The 18,683-nt window shown below is 51.1% G+C and overlaps 1 protein-coding gene across 2 annotated transcripts in view; it reads right to left on the reverse strand.

Annotated features, from left to right (window-relative positions):
* ZNF516 (zinc finger protein 516) overlaps positions 1–18,683 on the reverse strand; it is a 100,153-nt gene that overhangs the window by 47,667 nt on the left and 33,803 nt on the right. For both annotated transcript variants that reach the window (XM_040264367.1, XM_040264368.1), the window contains exon 2: positions 6,505–8,405. In XM_040264367.1, the coding sequence (XP_040120301.1) occupies positions 6,505–8,233 (1,729 nt within the window). In that variant the 5' untranslated portion in view covers positions 8,234–8,405. The remainder of the gene's footprint in view (positions 1–6,504; positions 8,406–18,683) is intronic.

Genomic DNA, 18,683 nt, shown 5'->3' on the forward strand with positions numbered 1-18,683 from the left:
GCACAGCGTCCGCTTCACCGCCCGAGGACCATGCCTCCCACGTGTGTGTCTCAGCGTCAAGAGAAAAGCTCAGAGCGTCATCTCCAGAGTCTGATGTGTTTCACAGCGTAATTCGTTCATTCTGGAAGGTCAGAGGACACAGCACGGTGATCAAGCAAATATGAGCACGCACGCCATGCACAGATGATCAGTGTTTGAAGAATCAGAACAGAATAAAACACACTTCTGAGGCTCTATTCCCATCGTAACTCACTCTTGCTGTGATAATTCCGAGGCCTACCAGGGGGCTGCAGGGCCGGTGAATAATTGCCGGTGTCTCCGTGCGCTGCTCCTGGTTGCTAAGATGCTGACTAAACCACAGGGCATTCTGCGGTCGGTGGTGAAGGGCACCTGGGTATTTTTCTTAAAGAACTTCAGTGCGTCTTTCTACTGAATAAGGATTTGATAGGAGGGTTTACAACTCCCGCTTTACTCTCACCTAAGTAAATACCTTGGTGTTTCGTCCAGTAGGAAAGACAAAGGGGGGTAGTCGCCCTCGCGTCTAGCTCAGAGGCATCCGCCTGCATTCGCAGCCCCTCCTTGTGGTCTGGGATCAGCCAGTTCTCCCTTCCTCCCGCAGCCGTCCCCAGGCTCCTCCCGTCAGGCCCCCACCTCGGGGCTGTGCCTGGCGCTTGCGGGCACGGGGCAGGGAGCACCCCTGCCTGGGGCCTGGCCCAGGGCCAGCATCGCGGCCGGGCACTTCTGCAGAGGCCGACCAACCCGTACGGGCAGTTATCAAGTTCCATCACCCAAGGTGCCCAGGCCGCCAGGGATGGGAAACGGCCCGCGCGCCGGCAGGAGTCATGGCCGAGGGGAGCCGGCCTCCTGGTCTCACTCGCACCCATCCCGCGGGCTCCCGCTTAACGGGGTCCCAGGACCACGAGGGACTGACACCACCCGGGGTCCCAGGTTCACTCCTGCCCCAGCCAGGGGCCCAGGGAGTGGGGGTTCGTCTCAGTCACACGGCTGTTCCTGGATGCGCCTGCCACCCCACAGTTGGTGGTGGTGGTTTAGTCACTCGGTCGTGTCCGACTCTCATGACCCTGGGGATGATAACCTGCCAGGCTCCTCCGTCCACGGGATTCTCCAGGCAAGGACACTGGAATGGGTTGCCATCTCCTTCTCCAGGGGATCTTCCCGACCCAGGGATTGAACCCAGGTCTCTTCATCGCAGGCAGATTCTTCACCCGCTGAGCCACACAAGCCAGTTACACACATCCTGTCTCCCATCCTCCACTGTATTGATGGTCTCTCCTCCTTGCCCCCAGCCCCTTTCCTGTGACGTCATTTTTGGCTTCTTGGGTGGCGGAGCACTAATGAAGACTTGCGTTGGGACAGAAGTCCTTCCCGGTCACTGAGCATCAGAGACGGGAACCAGGCAGGTCTGCAAGCAGGGCCCAGCTCCCTGGCTCAGAACACACCACGACATGGATCCGGACAGGACCGTGGGGAGCATCCATGCCCACAGCCCCTCCCGCTTTGTCAAAGTAAACGCCGCTGCTGCTAAGTCACTTCAGTCGCGTCCGACTCTGTGTGACCCCACAGACGGCAGCCCACCAGCTCCCCCGTCCCTGGGATTCTCGCCAGCAGGCCCAGCTGCCAGTAAACACCTCTCCCTGGCCCACCCCACACTCCACCCTGGGACTGCTGTCCTCTAGAGTCCCCCCAAATCCTGGCACAATCGGAGGACACGTAGCAATGTTTCCTCCCTAAACTGCTCTAATGACTACCCACGCTCTATGGGGAAAAAAAGAGGGGACTAGCCGGTTAACCCTTCTGGAAGCTGGGTGAGCACGGCCTGGCCGGCCTCACCCACCCACACACTGATGTGGACAAGCAGTCGGGCTCAGAGCACGTGCTCCACCAACATCTTACAACCAAGACACCGTGGCCCTTCTTGCAGTTAAAACAGGGAAGAGACGAGCTGTAACATCTGAAAGTGTAAGACTGCAGGAACCAAACGAAGACATATCAGAAAATGGAGGCTTTCTGAAATAAGTAACTTCTTTCCAATGGTCTTTTCTTCCCTTGACTATACTTTTTAATCCTGAAAACTCTCTCCTTAATTCTTCCAACTGCATATAATACTGTAGCACTTGTTAACAGAACTTTCCATTCTATAAAAATTGAGTCATATGATGTGTCAGTTAGAAACAGTCAAATATTTGCAATTTCATTATCTGCAATTTCAAAACTTGGGGTTTTACTATCAATTACATTACAGCCATCATCCAAAGATACAGAGAGAGGCTGGGCTCAGTGGATTATGGATTTGATGTGATAGAATTTAGAATAACAGAAGAGAGTCAAAACCAAGGATATATTATCCAACACAGGAAAACACTCATTACTTTGTAATAACTTTAAATGCAATTTATCTATAAAAATACTGAATCACTGTCATACACTTGAAACTAATATAATATTGTAAAGCCATTATACTTCAACAACAACAAAAATACGTGGGGTAATCAATCACCTAAGTGTTAGCAGAAACGGTATAGAGATACCCAGTGGGAATGGGTTTTGCATCAAGTCAGGGCCCCCAGCATGAGGCCAGGCTTCCCCCAAGGGCACCATGTCTTAGAGGACAGTGAGCTCACGAAGAGAGTCCTTCAAGACACACTCAGAGGGCTTCCATCACTCCTAAGTCATCCCAGCACTCTCGTGATTTCAATTCTTTTTCCTAGCTGCACCATGAGGCATGTGGGATCTTAGTTCCCCAACCGGAGATGGAACCGGCGCCTCCACCAGTGAAAGTGCCGGGTTTTAACACTGGACTGTCAAGGAAGTCACCTACTCCAATGCTTTCTGAGAAGAATTCCCCTTTGGCCTGTTCACCTGTCCACAGTGATGACTTGTGAGCAACCCTAACTCTACTCTGTGGTTGAAAATATTAATTTTTCTAATTTCAATTTTATGCCCTTTCAAGGCTCCTCTTCCCTAATTAAAAGGACTAATTTTTGTGAACTCCAGAAGTGTACTTTCCATCGGTGCCAAGTCACTTTCTCAATGGAGACTTAAATCCAGCTCACTAACACATTTTAAATTATTGAGTTTTATTCACAACTTTGCTCTTAGACTATTTTAAGTCCTTAATGAGGGCTGCAGTGACTCAGTCTTATGTGGAAGTACAGGTAATGTGACCATCAGTGCTTTCCAAAGCAGGAGGCAGCACCACTCAACAAAGAATGTTTCATGAAAAACAAGAAGTTTATTTCAATTAATCTGATCAAGCAAATTGTCTCCAGATTCAGAAGCAGCGTTCAAACCCGCTCCTGGATGTCAAAAATCTTTGGAGGAAATTATGGCATGGTGGGGATTTATTGGAAAGGTCACAAAAATCTGAATTCTGATGTCAACTCTGCCACCACAGGTGAACTCACGTTCATGAGCACCAGTCTGATCCTTCTATGACTCAATTCCTATGCGTTTCCTCTCATAATTTTAACCAGTCATCCCACCCAGGTTCTATGAGAATTTAAAGTCATTTCAGTGTTTGAAGATCTAAGTCATCTTTCGGTGATAAGAAAGGCAAGTATTTTCCAAAGTTGAATGCATTTTTTTTTAACAAAAGAAAGGTTCACTGCAGATCAAAATAGAGGATTCAAAGCACCCATTTGCTTTTCCAAAGTATTAATGGCTGTTTCCAAGTTCTTGCCAATCCCTGCCAATGAAACTGTTTTGTGAGTCTTAAATCCATATAACACTCCTCTCTCCATAAGGGGCATCAGAGACCTAATGCCAGCTAAAGACACTTGCTCCTTGAAAGAAAAGCTATGACAAACCTAGGCAGTGTACTGAAAAGCAGAAACATAACTTTCTCAACAAAGGTCCATATAGTCAAAGCTATGGTTTTTCCAATAGTCATGTACAGCTATGAGAGTTCAACCATAAAGAAGGCTGAGCGCCAAAGAACCGATGCTTTCGAACTATGGTGCTGGAGAAGACACTTTAGAGTCCCTTGGACAACAAAGAGATCAAACCAGTCAATCCTAAAGGAAATCAACCCTGAATATTCACTGGAAGGAATGATGCTGAAGCTCAAACTCCAATACTTTGGCCACCTGATGCAAAGAACTGACTCACTGGCAAAAACTATCTGATGCTGGGAAAGATTGAGGGCAGGAGTAGAAGGGGGTGACAGAGGATGAGATGGTGGGATGGCATCACCAACCTAGGAAATAGTGAAGGACAGGGAAGCCTGGTGTGCTGCAGTCCATGGGGTTGCAAAGAGTCAGACACGACTGAGCAACTGAACAACAAGAATATTAAAGGCCTGCTATGATATAAAATTGGTATCTTTAGGAGGAAAGATACTGTCCTTCGGGGCTACAAAAAATGACCTGTGCAGACCTACGATGTTCAACATTTTACACCATTGTCATAACATAAAATTTTCCAGTCTCTCAACAAGCTATAATATTCTGTTGTCAACTTACAAAATTCACTACTGTATATAATCTTGCTATGGAATCATCAGAGGCACCAAATTTCTCAAAAAGTAGATTACATATAGAGAAAACACATATAATCTCATTAAGAAGTAAATGATAATCTCTAAAATTTAATGAACCTGAGGGGAAAAAACAGAGTAAATTTCAATTTACAGTGAATGTAATTTGATCTTTCCCACATCTTGACTTTAAAGGCACTGCTGAATTTGCTTATTACTGGGCATCTCACATCTATCATAATAGATGAGGTGAAGGACAGCTTTTCCAAATATTAAAAATATTCATCTTTAAAGTTATAAAAAATTATTACCAGCTTAGCATTTTATCCAAATGTGCTCCAAAAAGTAGACATAGTGTTACTGGTATGTGACCAGTAAAATCTATAGTCGTCAACATTTTTAAAAAGGAAAAACAAAAACTAGTCCTCAAACATGCCACCCAGGGTCACAGTTGGGTTCCCCAGGTCATACATGGCCAACTGCTGTTGGAATCCAGACGATCTCCCAGAATGCAAAGTACAGTTTCAGAGAAAGGAATATTATCTGGCTTCCTCCCACGGGTGAATGACTAAGAAATGAAATGCAAAATATGAGCTGATGCATAATGTGCTATTTTTCATTAATGGACACGTACATGTGTGCAGATTCAGTATAGACTGCCCTGCAGGATCAGAGAAACTTTTTACTACAATTCTACTGACTCTGCATATACTTGAGTGTACCAGACGCTCATACAATACATTGTCTAGACCTGTAATAATTAAACTCTGTTCAAGAGAACTAGCTTCATTTTCAATACAGGGAAAATGACATACACTCATGTGTTGTTTTAAAGAGTTGCACAGGGACGGTTTTCCTCACTACAGAATACAAAAAGCTGAGCTGAAGCACTGGGATTTCCATCATCGCCAATCTTTCCCTCAAAGTAACATCCAGTCAAACCAATTTTCAGGGAGAAAGGAAAACATTCCTGGCTATGGGGAGAAAGTTACAAGCCTGTAACTGAAACATCACCTCCATTTAAAGGAATTACCCAAGACAAAAATTAATGAAGAAAATACCAAAATGTATAAAATTTATTAAAAAAAATAGGAACATGAAGGGAATAAAGTTGGCCAAGCATCTTTAAATATTTACATAGCTGCAACTGGGAAAGTAATCTGGTTCCAATTAGCTATCTCTAAACCCAAAGGGTTACTGGAATCCGAGGAGATTAATTATAACTGCACACAATATGAAGGTCCTCTTTCACTCAGCTGTCTGGTGCAAGGAGAGAAGCAAAGGAAAGGGTGTGTGCCCCAGCTGATGGTGAGAAGAGAAGGGCACACCTCGGAGGGGCTCCATCACCCAGTCTTTGCTTAGAAATATCTGATGCTCCAAAGAGACCACGACCTCAACAGCCAAGGTGGATTTATGCAAACACTATAGGTAGTCAGCAAACAGGAGTCTCAAGTGGAGCTGACAGGGGCCTGGGTCTGTACCCACCAGCCCGTGCTCCAAGTACCCATTGGGTACAGACTCTCTGAGTACAGGGGCACTTGAGTCAGGACTACCCGAGCCTGGAACACCTGGAAAAAGGCAGCAAGTGCAGGGTTACCTGGGGGTAGGGCCACCAAAGGATGAGGCTACCTGAGCACCAAGGATGCTGGGCCACCTGGGGGCAGGGCTACCTGAGCCTTAACTGCCTGGGCGTTAATGATGCCTGTGCCATACGGCAGCAGTCTACTGGATCTGGACTTCCCCAGCTCAACGGTACCTAAGCACAGGGCCATCCACGTCCAAGATAACCTGAGTGAGCCTGGATCACCTGAGCGTGAGAACCCGGGCAAAGGTTTCCTGGACGCGGGCCACTTGGGTATGGGGCAACCCAGCTACAGGGCTACCTGAGCCCAAACCACCTGGACGTGAGATACCCGGGCAAGGGCAACCTGGACGCAGGGCTACTGGGACCTGGGCCACCCGAGCCCACCCTACCCGCTCCTGGACCACCCGGGCGCACACACGCTCACCTGCTGCGGGATGGGCCGGGGCCTCCTCTCCGCTCTCATCAGCAGCCTCATCAGCGAGGCCCGAGCCCGGGGAGTCGGCGGCGGCGCAGCCCGACCCGGGGCTGCTGGGCTGCGAGGCCGAGTCGCCCTCGCTGAGGGAGCCGCAGCGGACGCGCGGTGCACGGTCCCCTGGGCCGTCGCGCTCTCGGTCGCGGCGCGCACGGCGGTGCACCCGCGAGTGCAGCACCATCTGGTGGTACGTGCGGAAGATCTTGCCGCACTCGAAGCACTCAGACGACTTGCCGTGGCCGGCGGGGACGGCGGCGCGGCGGCTGGGGCGCGCGGCGGGCCGGGGATCTGGGGGCCCAGGCGCGGGGTCCCCGGGTGCGCCCACCCTCTTGCGCGGGGGGCCCTGTGCACCCGGCTCAGGCTCGCGCTTGCGCTTCTCCTGGCTCACCAGGATGAACTCGCGTCGCTCCTTGTCGAAGGCCACGTCCCCGGCCAGCGCCTCCTCCCACGCCGCGTACTTGAGGTACTCGGCCGGCTCGGCCACCTTGCCCCGGGTGGCCAGCTGCCAGGCCTGGTAGCTGTTGACCGGGTCCAGCTCGGCCACGCGCCGCCCGGTCTGCCCGCGGGCGGGCGTGCCGGCCGCCGGGCGCAGGTTCAGGCACTGAAGGAAGAGCTGCTGGGAATCGGCAGGGCCGGTCACTGAGCCCTCCCCAGCGGCGGCCCGTGGTTGGCCGGCCTCCACCCGGCGGTGGATGGCGTTGTGCGCGTTCAAGCTGTCCAGGTTCGTAAACAGGTTCCCACACTTGGTGCAGACTTCGTAGAGGCTCAGGCCCGCCACGATCACCTCTTCCTGCACCACGTCGTTGATGGTGGCCACGGGCTCCAGCTCGCTCCGGGGCCTGTTTTTGCTCCCCGCCTTCGGGCCATGCGCCTTCATGTGGTTTTTCAGGAACCACGGCTCCTTGAATCTCCGGCCGCAGATGTGGCAGCCATGGTCGAAGGAGCCCCTGTGCTTCTTCATGTGCGCCTTCAGGAACCAGGTCTGGCTGAAGGCCTGGCCGCACACCTCGCAGGGGAACTCGCCGGGCGGCAGCTCTGGCTTGCCGTTTTCGGCAAAGGTGTCTCCGCGAGGCCCCTGCGCCGCCATGTGATCCTTCTCGACGTGACTGAGCAGGGCCTCCTCACGCAGGGTGGCGTAGCTGCACAGGCGGCACGTGAAGGGCTTGTGCGCCTGCTGCACGTGCTGCGCCAGGTCCTTCTTGCGCTCGAACCTGCTCTTGCAGAAGGCGCACTGCCCCGCCACCGCGCCCTCCGCCTCCTTCCGCGTGCTGCGCAGCAGGATCTTGCCGGTGTCCGCCTGCGTGGCGCCGTTCAGGATGCGGTTGCAGGCCGACGTGCTCTTGGTGGGGCTGGTGCAGCCGCCAAGCCCCTCGGACACGCGCGTCTCGGCCGCCTCAGGCTCGCGGCCCTGGGTCAGCGTGCCTGCGCGGTGCCCGCGGATGTGGATCTTGAGGTTGCCCTTCTGCGCGGCGCGGTGGTCGCAGTAGGGGCACTTGTAGGGCTTCTCGCCCGTGTGCTTGCGCATGTGCTGAGACAGTGAGCTCTGGAAGGGGAAGGTCTTGCCGCAGATACAGCAGCTGTGGCTCAGCGCCCTGTCCCCGTCCGCCTCGGGGCTCCGGCTGGCCCTGGGCGGGCTGCGGCCCCCTCTCAGCTCCGCCTCAGCCTCCCGGGAGCGCTCCATATCGACGGCCGCGGCGGGCACAGCTCCTGGTCACGCGGGCCTGCCTGACGGAGGGTGCCTTATCTCTCCATGTTCAGGCGAGAAGATGCTTCCCGCTGCCCCACTGCAGAGGTGCGCCTGCCCCGCGGGCGGGCGTGTCCTACCTGGAGAGCATGGCGCTGGCGGCGAGCACCTGGAACAGAAAAGACACAAAGGCCTTAGGAACCAGGCTTCCCACGCCAACAGCGGCCCCATAACGTCCGCGGATATATAACGTCTGCGGATATATAACGTCTACACATTGCTCGTTCAAAATCCCATTCCCGGCCTATTTACAGAAAAGCATCCGTCAAAGTTTAAACTGACCAACAAGCAGCTGCTTTCCTTTAAAAGATCAGTCACTAAACAATTAATGACTGGTAATAACCGAGTGCTAAATCATTAAAATAAATCATTGTAGTTGACTGCATGCTAAAGCCATTCATCGTCATAGATATCCGTCCATGTGTGCGTGCGTGGGTGCTAAGTCGCTTCAGTAGTGTGGGACTCTTTGCTACTCCCTGGACTGTACCCCACCAGGCTCCTCTGTCCATGGGATTCTCCAGACAAGAATACGGCAGTGGGTTGCTATGCCCTCCTCCAGGAGATCTTCCCCATCCAAGGATGGAGCCCACATCTCTTACATCTCCTACATTGGCAGGCAAGTTCTTCACCACTGGCACCACCTGGGAAGCCCCAAGTTGGTCCATAAAGGATGTTAAATATCAGAACCTCCAATTCATGAGAATTAAACATCTGAAACCCAGCCACGAAGACAAGACTCATGGAACAAGAAAAACTCAGCTGATTAGGGATCATGAAAGGCAACCTATGAAGGCACCTGGAAATTAAATGAAAATTTCAAGGAGTAAGAATTGTTCCAATCTCCAAAGAGCCCTTCTGTAGCCAGTGTCCCTTCCCTCTCTGCTCCTCCCTGCAGTTTGGGGGCAGAGAAAGTGAAATGCTCTCAGAGTCAAGAGGCTGCTCTGGGGATTCTGCACAGAGACCCCAACCCTGCCGTTCAGGTGTGGGCAGAGCTGACCCCAGAGCTGACTCCAGTTTCCAGGGCGTGAATTTCAGGAGATGGCCTTCCCATCTAGGCATGCCCTCACCTGTCAGGTGCTGAGAATCAGGAAAGGACATGAGGAAGCCCCTGCAAAGCACTGCTTCCGAGGGCCACTCAGACCACCGGGCACAGGCCGAGCGAACGGTCACAGACAGTGAGACACCTGCCCACTGGGGCCTCGCTTCTACTACCAGGAGCCTCCAAGCTGGCCACAGAGCAAAGAGGACCAACTGTAAGTGCAGCCCCACCCACTCCAGCAGAGGCAGGAGAGCCAGCCAGCACCCAGGCTCACCTGGGTCCAAAGGGTACGGCTAGACTGTCCTCCTTTCCAAAGGGGGGCGGAGAGGCAATGCTGCCACCTTTGCTGCCAGAGAAATCCACATTTTGTTTCCTAATTACAGCCTTGATGTTTAGTTTCTGATTCCCCAACACCCCTGACCCCCAGCCAAAGACTAGATGCTTCCACTCTAGAAACCCAATGCTAGAGAGTATAGTTTTCATTTCTTATCTGGGCTTCCAGAAAAACTAGCTTAAAACCTTCATGTGAAAGGCAGCAGGGTCCTGCAATTTACAGGAAAAGTCTTAAGCAGAGTGTTCATGGTGCCCATGAACCAGCACAATAAGCTCTTCTTTCTCTTTTGTTTTCCACTTCTCTGCCCATCCCCATCATTCAACACTAAGCCCTGCTGTCGATCCCTCTGAGAATGACCCAGGATATCTTTTTAAAGAACTTAAAAATATTTGGAGGGGGTAAATGGAAAAATGGAAAAACACCATAAGGGTAATGACCACTTAAGCTCAGAACACCATTATCGTTGAGGAAATCATAACGTTAACAAAACTGGCTCCACCACTAAGTGACCCCCTTCCTGAAGCCCACGGTTGACTCACAAAGTTTCTTGCAAACGTTTAAAGAAAGAGTCAAAATGGAATTTCCCACAACTGGCTTTCCTTAGTCAGTGGCCCAATCAACAATCTTCACGATCGTTCTTTTTAGCTGCAAGCAAAAATTGCTGCTTAAAACGGGTCATCACTTCTTTTCCCCCAAAGAAAAGAATGGTGTCGACAGAACTTTCAATGTAAAAATGCACATGGGCGGCAGCCCCAGTTAGAAGATTTAGGAGGACCTTATTAGCCCCATATACCATAGCATTGGGCTTTCCAGGTGGCATTAGTGATAAGGAACCTGCCTGCCAATGCAGGAGATATAAGAGACTCAGGTTTGATCCCTGCGTCAGGAAGTTCCCCTGGAGAAGGAAACAGCAGCCCACTCCAGTATTTTTGCCTGGAAAATCCCATGGACAGAGGAGCCTGGCAGGCTGTAGTCTATGGGATCACAAAGAGTCAGACACCACTGAGCGACTGAACCATCCCCAGGCTCTGTGAGCCTGAGGGTCTCAGATGGTTTCTCAGCCCTGGTTGGGGTCTCTGGTAGTGAGCAGTCCTCCTCCAAACACCACCCTGTGAGAAAAGGTTTCAGTAAATACATCCAAGTACTAAACAGCCACAATTGCACTCTCTCAGGCAAACGCACGCCATGTGCAACTTGGTGCTTCAACTTTTCCTAAAACACATTAACCTAAGATAACTAGCCTTACAAAGCATGTCAATAAATGTGAGCTTTTTACTCAGACCTTCCATACTTCTGATAACACAAACTTTAGGAAGTAAGAGGGCAGAGAAAATGCATGTTATGTGTGTTTTAGCTGACACACGACCTGTGTACATACACACATGAAGCACAGCCCCATCGGAGTCACATTTTACCCATAAAGAACCACTTTTGTTGTTGTATTACAAAGTTTTTCCAAGGCTGTAATTGGGAACTTGCCAGACAAGCCTGTAATTTAATTGTTTAGGCATGAAAATGGCTTGCTGATTAGGGTTTTAAAATAGATTTCCAGTGCATCATTCCGTGTATGTGTGTATGTGGGTGTGTGTGTGTGTTTCTCAAAGGAATGTAACAAACAGTTTGAAGCTACTTTTTAAAAATACTTTATGTAAGTTTTTTTTGAAAAGGTTAGGCAATTTTATATTTATATAAGTATTTGTATTTATATACACCTATATTATTTTATGGGCTTCCCAAGTGGCTCAGTGGTAGAGAATCCAACTGCTAGGAGACTCGGGTTCAATCTCTGGGTCAGGAAGAACCCCTAGAGGAGGAACTGGCAACCCAATCCAGTATTCTACGGGGGAAATCCCATGGATAGAGGAGCTGGCGGGCTACAGTTCATGGGGTTGTAAAAGAGTTGGACACGACTTAGGAACAAAACAACAATAACAATATTATTTGATAACTACAATAATAAAAAGTAAAATATCAAAGAAAATATAAATCTGTATTCATAACATAAAAATGCATATCATGGGGATGGGGGAGGGTTTTAAGAGAGGGCAAAATATCAACATCTTGGAAATAAAATACGTCCCTAAACTTTAAGAAATGATCCTGTGAAGGCACAAACAACAAAGCAGCTGGTCGGAATGAATATATGTGAGGCACTGCCATGCCTTCTCACACCTGCGCAGCACAAGTGAAATACATCGACTTTCTCAAGACTGCTGACACTGGAGCTGGGATATGTTTAATCTGTGGGTAAATGTTTCAGCGAATAAATCACTCCTGTAAGTGAGGACCCTGGGAACTGAGTCTTGGACCAGACACCACGTGGAGAAGTCACTTCCTGCAGGGCCCCTGGCGACCCTGAGAACAGGCTCTGGGACCCAGTGAGCCCCGCCCATTCCCCTGCCAACAGCAAGGCCTTTCTGAACAAGCCCTGCGGGCAGGGACCCGGGACACACACCAGGAGGAAACGTCCTGTGACCACCGAGCTGTCAGACCTGTAGGAACCAACACGTGACCACGGTCTGTCCGCGTCCCACCCTCATCCAGGGACCGCTCCACCGCTCCCCTGGAGGAAGCCCCACTGCGCGGTCGGCGGGCGACTTAGCGAGGGTTTCATCACAGTCCCTGACGGCCGACTGGGCGCCAGGCCACGTTGGGGACCTACGTGCACAAGTAACCAAGCAACAGGCTTGCCTCTGCAGGGCCCAGATGTCGGGAAGGAACACGGAGCCACACAGCAGCTACGGGGCAGGGCGGGCAGCCACGACTTGCCCAGGAAGTCCAGGCAGCCTGGGAGCAGGGGACTGTGGGCTCAACGGGCCTTCAGAACAAGCCCCTCGCCCCTCGCCCACAGCCAGGAGTGACCCCAACATCCTGCGAACTGGGCCTCTGTTTCACACCTGAACCCACACGCCTGCCTTCCTCTCACACCCACGTGGGCCTCCCAGCTGGGGGCCTCTCTCAGACTTCAGCTCATCACAGGCTTTCACACCAGGAAGATGAGGCCCAGACTCCCCACAGTGGGCTCCTAAGGGCCTGAACCCCCACCACTGGGGTCCCTGGGCTCTCAGCCGGTGACTGTGCCTGCCCCACACCCCGCTGCACACCTGCTCACTCCCACCTCTGGGCCCTCAAGCGTGCGGGTCCTACGCACTGTCCTGTATTCTCACACAGTAAGCTCAGCCCTGACTCAACAGGAAATCTCGGCATTTTCTGCTCTGTGAAGTTAACCAACACAAATCTTTATATTCATTTCTCCCAAAACCATCAAAATCTGTTCTATCAAAGTCACATCCTGAGAAAGGAATCAGAGACCCATGCAACACAGAACTCTGTTCAATGTTATGTGCCAGCCTGGGTGGGAGGAGGGTTTGGGGGAGAATGGGTACATGTATACATGTGGCTGAGTCCCTGCGCTGTTCACTTGAAACTACCACAACGTTGTTAATTGGCTACGCATGCATGCAGGCTAAATCACTTCAGTTGTGTTTCACTCTGCAGTCTTACGGACTGTAGCTCACCAGGTTCCTATGACCATGGGGATTCTCCAGGCAAGAATACTGGAGTGGGTTGCCATGCCCTCCTCCAGGGGATCTTACCAACGCAGGGATCACACTCAAATCTTAATTCTCCTACACTGGCAAGCAGGTTATTTACCACTAGCGCCATCTTGGAAGCTTCTAACAGGCTATAACCCCATGCAAAATAAAAAGTTTCAAGTTTGGGGGTGGGGGTGGGGAAAAGATGCGCGTTTCTTTAAAGGGACTCAAACCAGACTCCAGACCTGGGGCTGCAGGAAGAAAGGCACTTCCTGTCCTGGGTCTGGGCTGCTCTCTGGACAGAGGCAAAGCTGCGGCTCCAGCTGCTGCGAACTAAGTCCCTTCAGTCCGGGTTAACCACGTTGTGACGCTAAGAACCAGCTCCGTTGCGGGCGCCCTGTGGTCTCCCTTCCCTTCCTCTCCGGGGGTCACCTTGGGGGTGGGGGGCTTCCGGGAGGCGGAAGGGGCTTCTGGGGTCCCTGGGCTCTCAGCCGGTGACTGTGCCTGCCCCACACCCCGCTGCACACCTGCTCACTCCCACCTCTGGGCCCTCAGGCGTGCGGGTCCTACACACTGTCCTGTATTCTCACACAGTAAGCTCAGCCCTGACTCAACAGGAAATCTCGGCATTTTCTGCTCTGTGAAGTTAACCAACACAAATCTTTATATTCATTTCGGGGGAGGGCTGGGCTCACGGTGGGGGAGCCACTGGGGAGGCGCTGGGCTCACGGCGGGGGAGCCACTGGGGAGGCGCTGGTGGAGAACGTGGAAACAGGAGCGGGTGCTGAGGGTAAGATGCCCTCACGAAGGAGACAGCTCGGGGCAGACAGGCAGGCCGCTCGGGATACTGACGGTATTCTGGCTCCGGAAGGCAGTCACACAGCCCCCGGAGCGGCCTCCGGGGCATCTCAGAGCGGCTGGGCCCGTGGGTCTCAGAGACGCCCACCTGTCCTGCAGCGGACAATGCGGGGGCCTTCCCAGCGAGCCTGGGCCATTAGAGCAGGGAGTGAACATGCACCATTGACAGCCCGCACGGGCTCCTCTACCGCGGAGACAGAAGGCCCTTCTCAGCGACGGCGGAGGGCTCCGTCACGACGACGAGGGGTCCTCTCCCCACGCGCCCGTCTGCGCCCGAGGAACAATCCCGGCTTATCGCCCCCAGCCCGGGTCCGGGCAGCCCGTGAAGCGGCGCATTCACCGCCCGGCGCGAGGGCCTCGGGCCGCCTGGCTCAGGCCGGTCAATGATCCATTATGAGCGAGCTCCACTCGCACAAGGCGAAGCGGAGGCGGCGACCCCGAGAATCGGGGCATTCACCGGGGAGCCCGCTGGCCTCCCCCAGGGGAGGAGGACTCTGACGTCCCAGCGCCTGGGGGACGCTCCCCTGCACCCGGCAGGCAGAGAGCAACATGCTCGGACTTTTCTGCCAAAAGCACTCGTTTTAAAGGCAAACATGCAAAATGCTTTGTTCAGGACACGAGGTGACCTGACCGGGCCACAGACACGATGCTGATAAAAATCCATCTTCCTAAACAAAGCTTTCCTTTAGATTATTTGGCAGCCCCAAATAAACCAATGTGAGTGCCAACGCGAATCCCCACATGTAACCGTCTATGATAAGGGTTTATTTACTAAACTCTGCGGTCACTTAAGAACAAGACTCGCTTCTATTCTTGTACCTCAGGCCACAGCTTCAGAATCTTCCACCCATTCACGCGGAAATGCAGAGAAGACCTCAGCGTCATTCCACAAGTAGGGTTATCTTTGATGAGGCTGTTTACCACAATGTGTCAAAAACCCAGTACATTCCTGGTTGAGCAGACAGAGATGCCATCTTTGCCTCCAGATTCAAGAACATCCCCTAACAGTAAAGACAGCCTACCGAGACCCTCGCTAAAGGAAATATAAATTAATGTGAACATATAAGCTGCCCACATGTCCTTTTACTAAAATATAAAAACTCGCAGTCAGCTCTGACCTTACAGGAGAACAACAAAAGCAGATGAATACACAATATAATTATTGATTACATTCAAAAAAGGCCCAGAATAAGCAAGGAAGGACTTGTGACTATTCTTTCCTGGCCTTTAGTAACATATCCTGGAAAACCCAAAACAGTTAAGCCTGAGAAAGAGGCATCCACATGAAAATAAAGATGGTGGATTTTTTTTTTTTTAATCTCCAAACAGGCGTCCTTTTATTTGCTTTTTCTGCTACTCTCTAAAATGAATCCACTGAAGCTTTTTATTTACTAGTTCCCAAGTCTCATATTAAATAGTGGCCTTAGCAATCTATTTGTCCTTTAAAAAGGAAACTTCACAAAACTGGAAAAAAAAGGGGGTGGGGCGGGAGGGAGAAAAGTCTCTGGAGCCAGAGGCTGTTCTGCAGTCTCCTGCAGATGGGGGTCCTGCCGCAGCCCCAAGTCCACCACAAAGAGCTGGCGATCTGGCGGTAAACCCAGCTTCCTGGAGGGCCCCGCACGGCTGAGTAGTTAATGATCTTGTCAACATTTCCAATAAGAGCCGGGCTTCCAGGAGCTCAGAACTGTATCTCCCCCAAGCTGGGCGGCTCCCCGAAATCTGTCGTCGCCCAAGGGCTTTATAAAAAAAAATACAGGAAAATCACTCGCTATTCAGTTCGGCAACCACAAAAGCACAAGTTTTTTACTTTCACTCTTTTTCCATCCTGCACTGAGACGATGAAAGACAACATTTCCACTAATCCAGAAACACTGGAAACTCAGGGATACCGAGAAAATGAGGACACATCAGTTTCTTTTTTAAAACAAACATGGAACACCAGAAGGCCTTAGACAAACGGCAGGGAAAATCCTCTTTAGAGGTCTTTACTCAGGCAAACCTCAAACGTGTAGAAACTGCCGCCAATTTGGTGTCCAATTTTAGTGTTTTTTTTAGAAATTAATCAGTGGTGAAAACAAAACAGTCATGGGCAGACACATTATATTTTCTTACTATGGAACACTTCCTGGTCTAATGGCACACCTTTTTGGAACACCTATTAACTCATTGTATAATAAATACATTTTAACTGAAATTTGCTTCTAGAAATAAGCTGCATCCTATTTCATGTAAATCAATACAAAGGGCAATATCTGCCCCCAACGCACACATACTGACCGGCTTTCAAGCCTTTTACTTAAAACCAACATTTCTCTCCCAGTATAAGAAAACAGATCACCATTAATACCTCTCAAATATTATCTCATTCTTCCGTGCTTTTGTGAAAGCACCTGGAAGTCCCCACCACCGAGTGAGTAAAAGAAAGAATTGAGCCCAAGAATACAGAGGGAGATAATTGCGTGCAGTAAGCCATAAACCATCCTGTTAAACATTACCTTCCGGGGTAGTTCTGTGAGCACAGAACTCAGCCCCAGAAATGCCTTGTGAGGAGCACACAGCAGATAAATAATTCTAAGCAACAGCTTACAAACATTTTCTGTAAGGACACACTGAATTGAGTCTATTTTGGCAGGACAGCAGAAAGGTGTCTCATGCGAGAAGTTATTTAAGATTCTGTTTACCACTGTACCGACACTAATCGATACTGTAAGAGGGTCAGAATTATAAAAGGACGAGTGAGTGAGTGATAGTTGCCCAGCTGTGCCCGACTCTGCGACCCCATAGGCTGTAGCCCACCAGGCTCCTCTGTCCCTGGAATTCTCCAGGCAAGAATACTGCAGTGGGTCGCCATTTCCTTCTCCAACAAAAGGACAAATCCTTCCCCAAATGCTTTCCTATATAAAGTGCATATACCATAACCAGATTAAGTTTTTCAGATCCACGACTACCAACAACTACTGTAACATGACCTGGTTTATCACTAACCCAAGCAGCTGGATATTCTAGCCTCTTAAGGAGAGTGATCTATCAGAGAATGTTTACAAAGCACAATTCTTGACAAGAACATGATGTCACATGGCTGTAGGACGTATCCTCCTTCCTGTCTAAAAATACACTTTCAAGCACAGTTAATGACACCTCGCTGCAAGTTCTGAATTCTGCAGATAAAAGACTGTCTATACTTTCCCTGCAAGGATAAAAGAATAAACAAACAAAAATCCACTTTCAGCCCCCACAATTACGTTATTGTGTGATTCAGCTACTAAAGTTAAGAAAATTTTGCACAAGGTCGTAGGTGAACTTGCAGAAATGAGGATGGAAGTGTTTTTCTAAGTTGAAGCATCTTACCCAGCATCAGCTTTTGGAAACAGTAAATATAAAATACAACCAAGTTTTTCCTTTTTTTTTTTTAATTTCAGAGCTCCCAGCCCCACCCCATTGGCCCCTGGAGAGAAATGGTATCGAACTTGAAATGGAGTCTCTCCACTGGCAGTCGAGCCTGAATATTTGGGAAGAGCTGTGCTTCTAAGCTCAGGACAGGCCTGCGGTGAACAGAGAGGCAGCAAGGGGCAGAGCAGGTGCTGCAAACATTTTCCAGAAACCCAGAGGCCAAGATCCCTAATCAGCGACCACGGCCAGATCGTCTGTCTGGTTCCGGCTCAGAACCGGGTCCACACTGAAGGGTGCTGGGGGTGCCCCCTACCTCTCTTCACTCCCCACCTCCGCTCACTACTACACATCAGACCCCAGACGCCCTTTCTTGACAGGGTCTTCCTCTGTTCAGCCAGGTGCTGTAAGCTGCCCAGACCAGGTGAAGGGTCACGTGGGCACTGGTGGCAGACGACCCAAAGCCAGGCCAGCGGCTGCTGGGCTGTCAGGGGCTGCGTCCAGGTGATGGACACCCTGGTCCAGGAAAAGTTACACAGGCCTGGGAAAGAAAACAGCAGGACCTGTGTGTCCTGCCCATGCAATTCAAAACAAAATGTAATCGCCCTAAAGTACACGTTTCCAACTCAACCATCTAAATGAGCTTCTGTCACATTACGTGGTAAACACAACTAATGATCAGAAGCTGCCCTGACCTCCCGAGCAGACTGGGCACAAGGGTGACTAACAGCTCTCGTCCAGCTCGAGGAGCAAGCAGGTCCCCTCAACTTGAGATGCCTTCACAGGGCTCCCCACTCCCGGAGGAAGATGCTGTGTCTCCCCACCCCTCCTCGCCTGAGTGGCAGGTGCTTCCTCCACTCTCGCTCCGAACCAGCCTCGGTCCAGCGGACACCGTCCGCCTTCCTGAGCCCCTGACTAGCAGCTGTACCGCTTCACCGACGGGGATCCAAATCCGAGTCTGAACCATCACCAGGGACTTGTTGGCGAGAGAAGTGAGCAAACCTGGGGCCTCGCTCAATGACGGGGCCAGAGCTCCAGCCCCTTCCGATCCCCAAGCAACCCAATGCGAGCTGGTGAGTCCCAGCATCGAAGGCCAACAGACGCCTGGCGCCAGGTCACAGATACTGACCTGTTCCTCAGTGGCCTTCTGGGCACCACCGCTCCCCCGAACAAGGAGCCCATCCCCGGACAGCAGTTGCGGTAAAGCAAGAGCTGTGACTCCCGCACCACCGA

This window comes from Oryx dammah, unplaced genomic scaffold, assembly GCF_014754425.2.
Source record: "Oryx dammah isolate SB20612 unplaced genomic scaffold, SCBI_Odam_1.1 HiC_scaffold_22, whole genome shotgun sequence".
NCBI classification, from domain to species: domain Eukaryota; kingdom Metazoa; phylum Chordata; class Mammalia; order Artiodactyla; family Bovidae; genus Oryx; species Oryx dammah.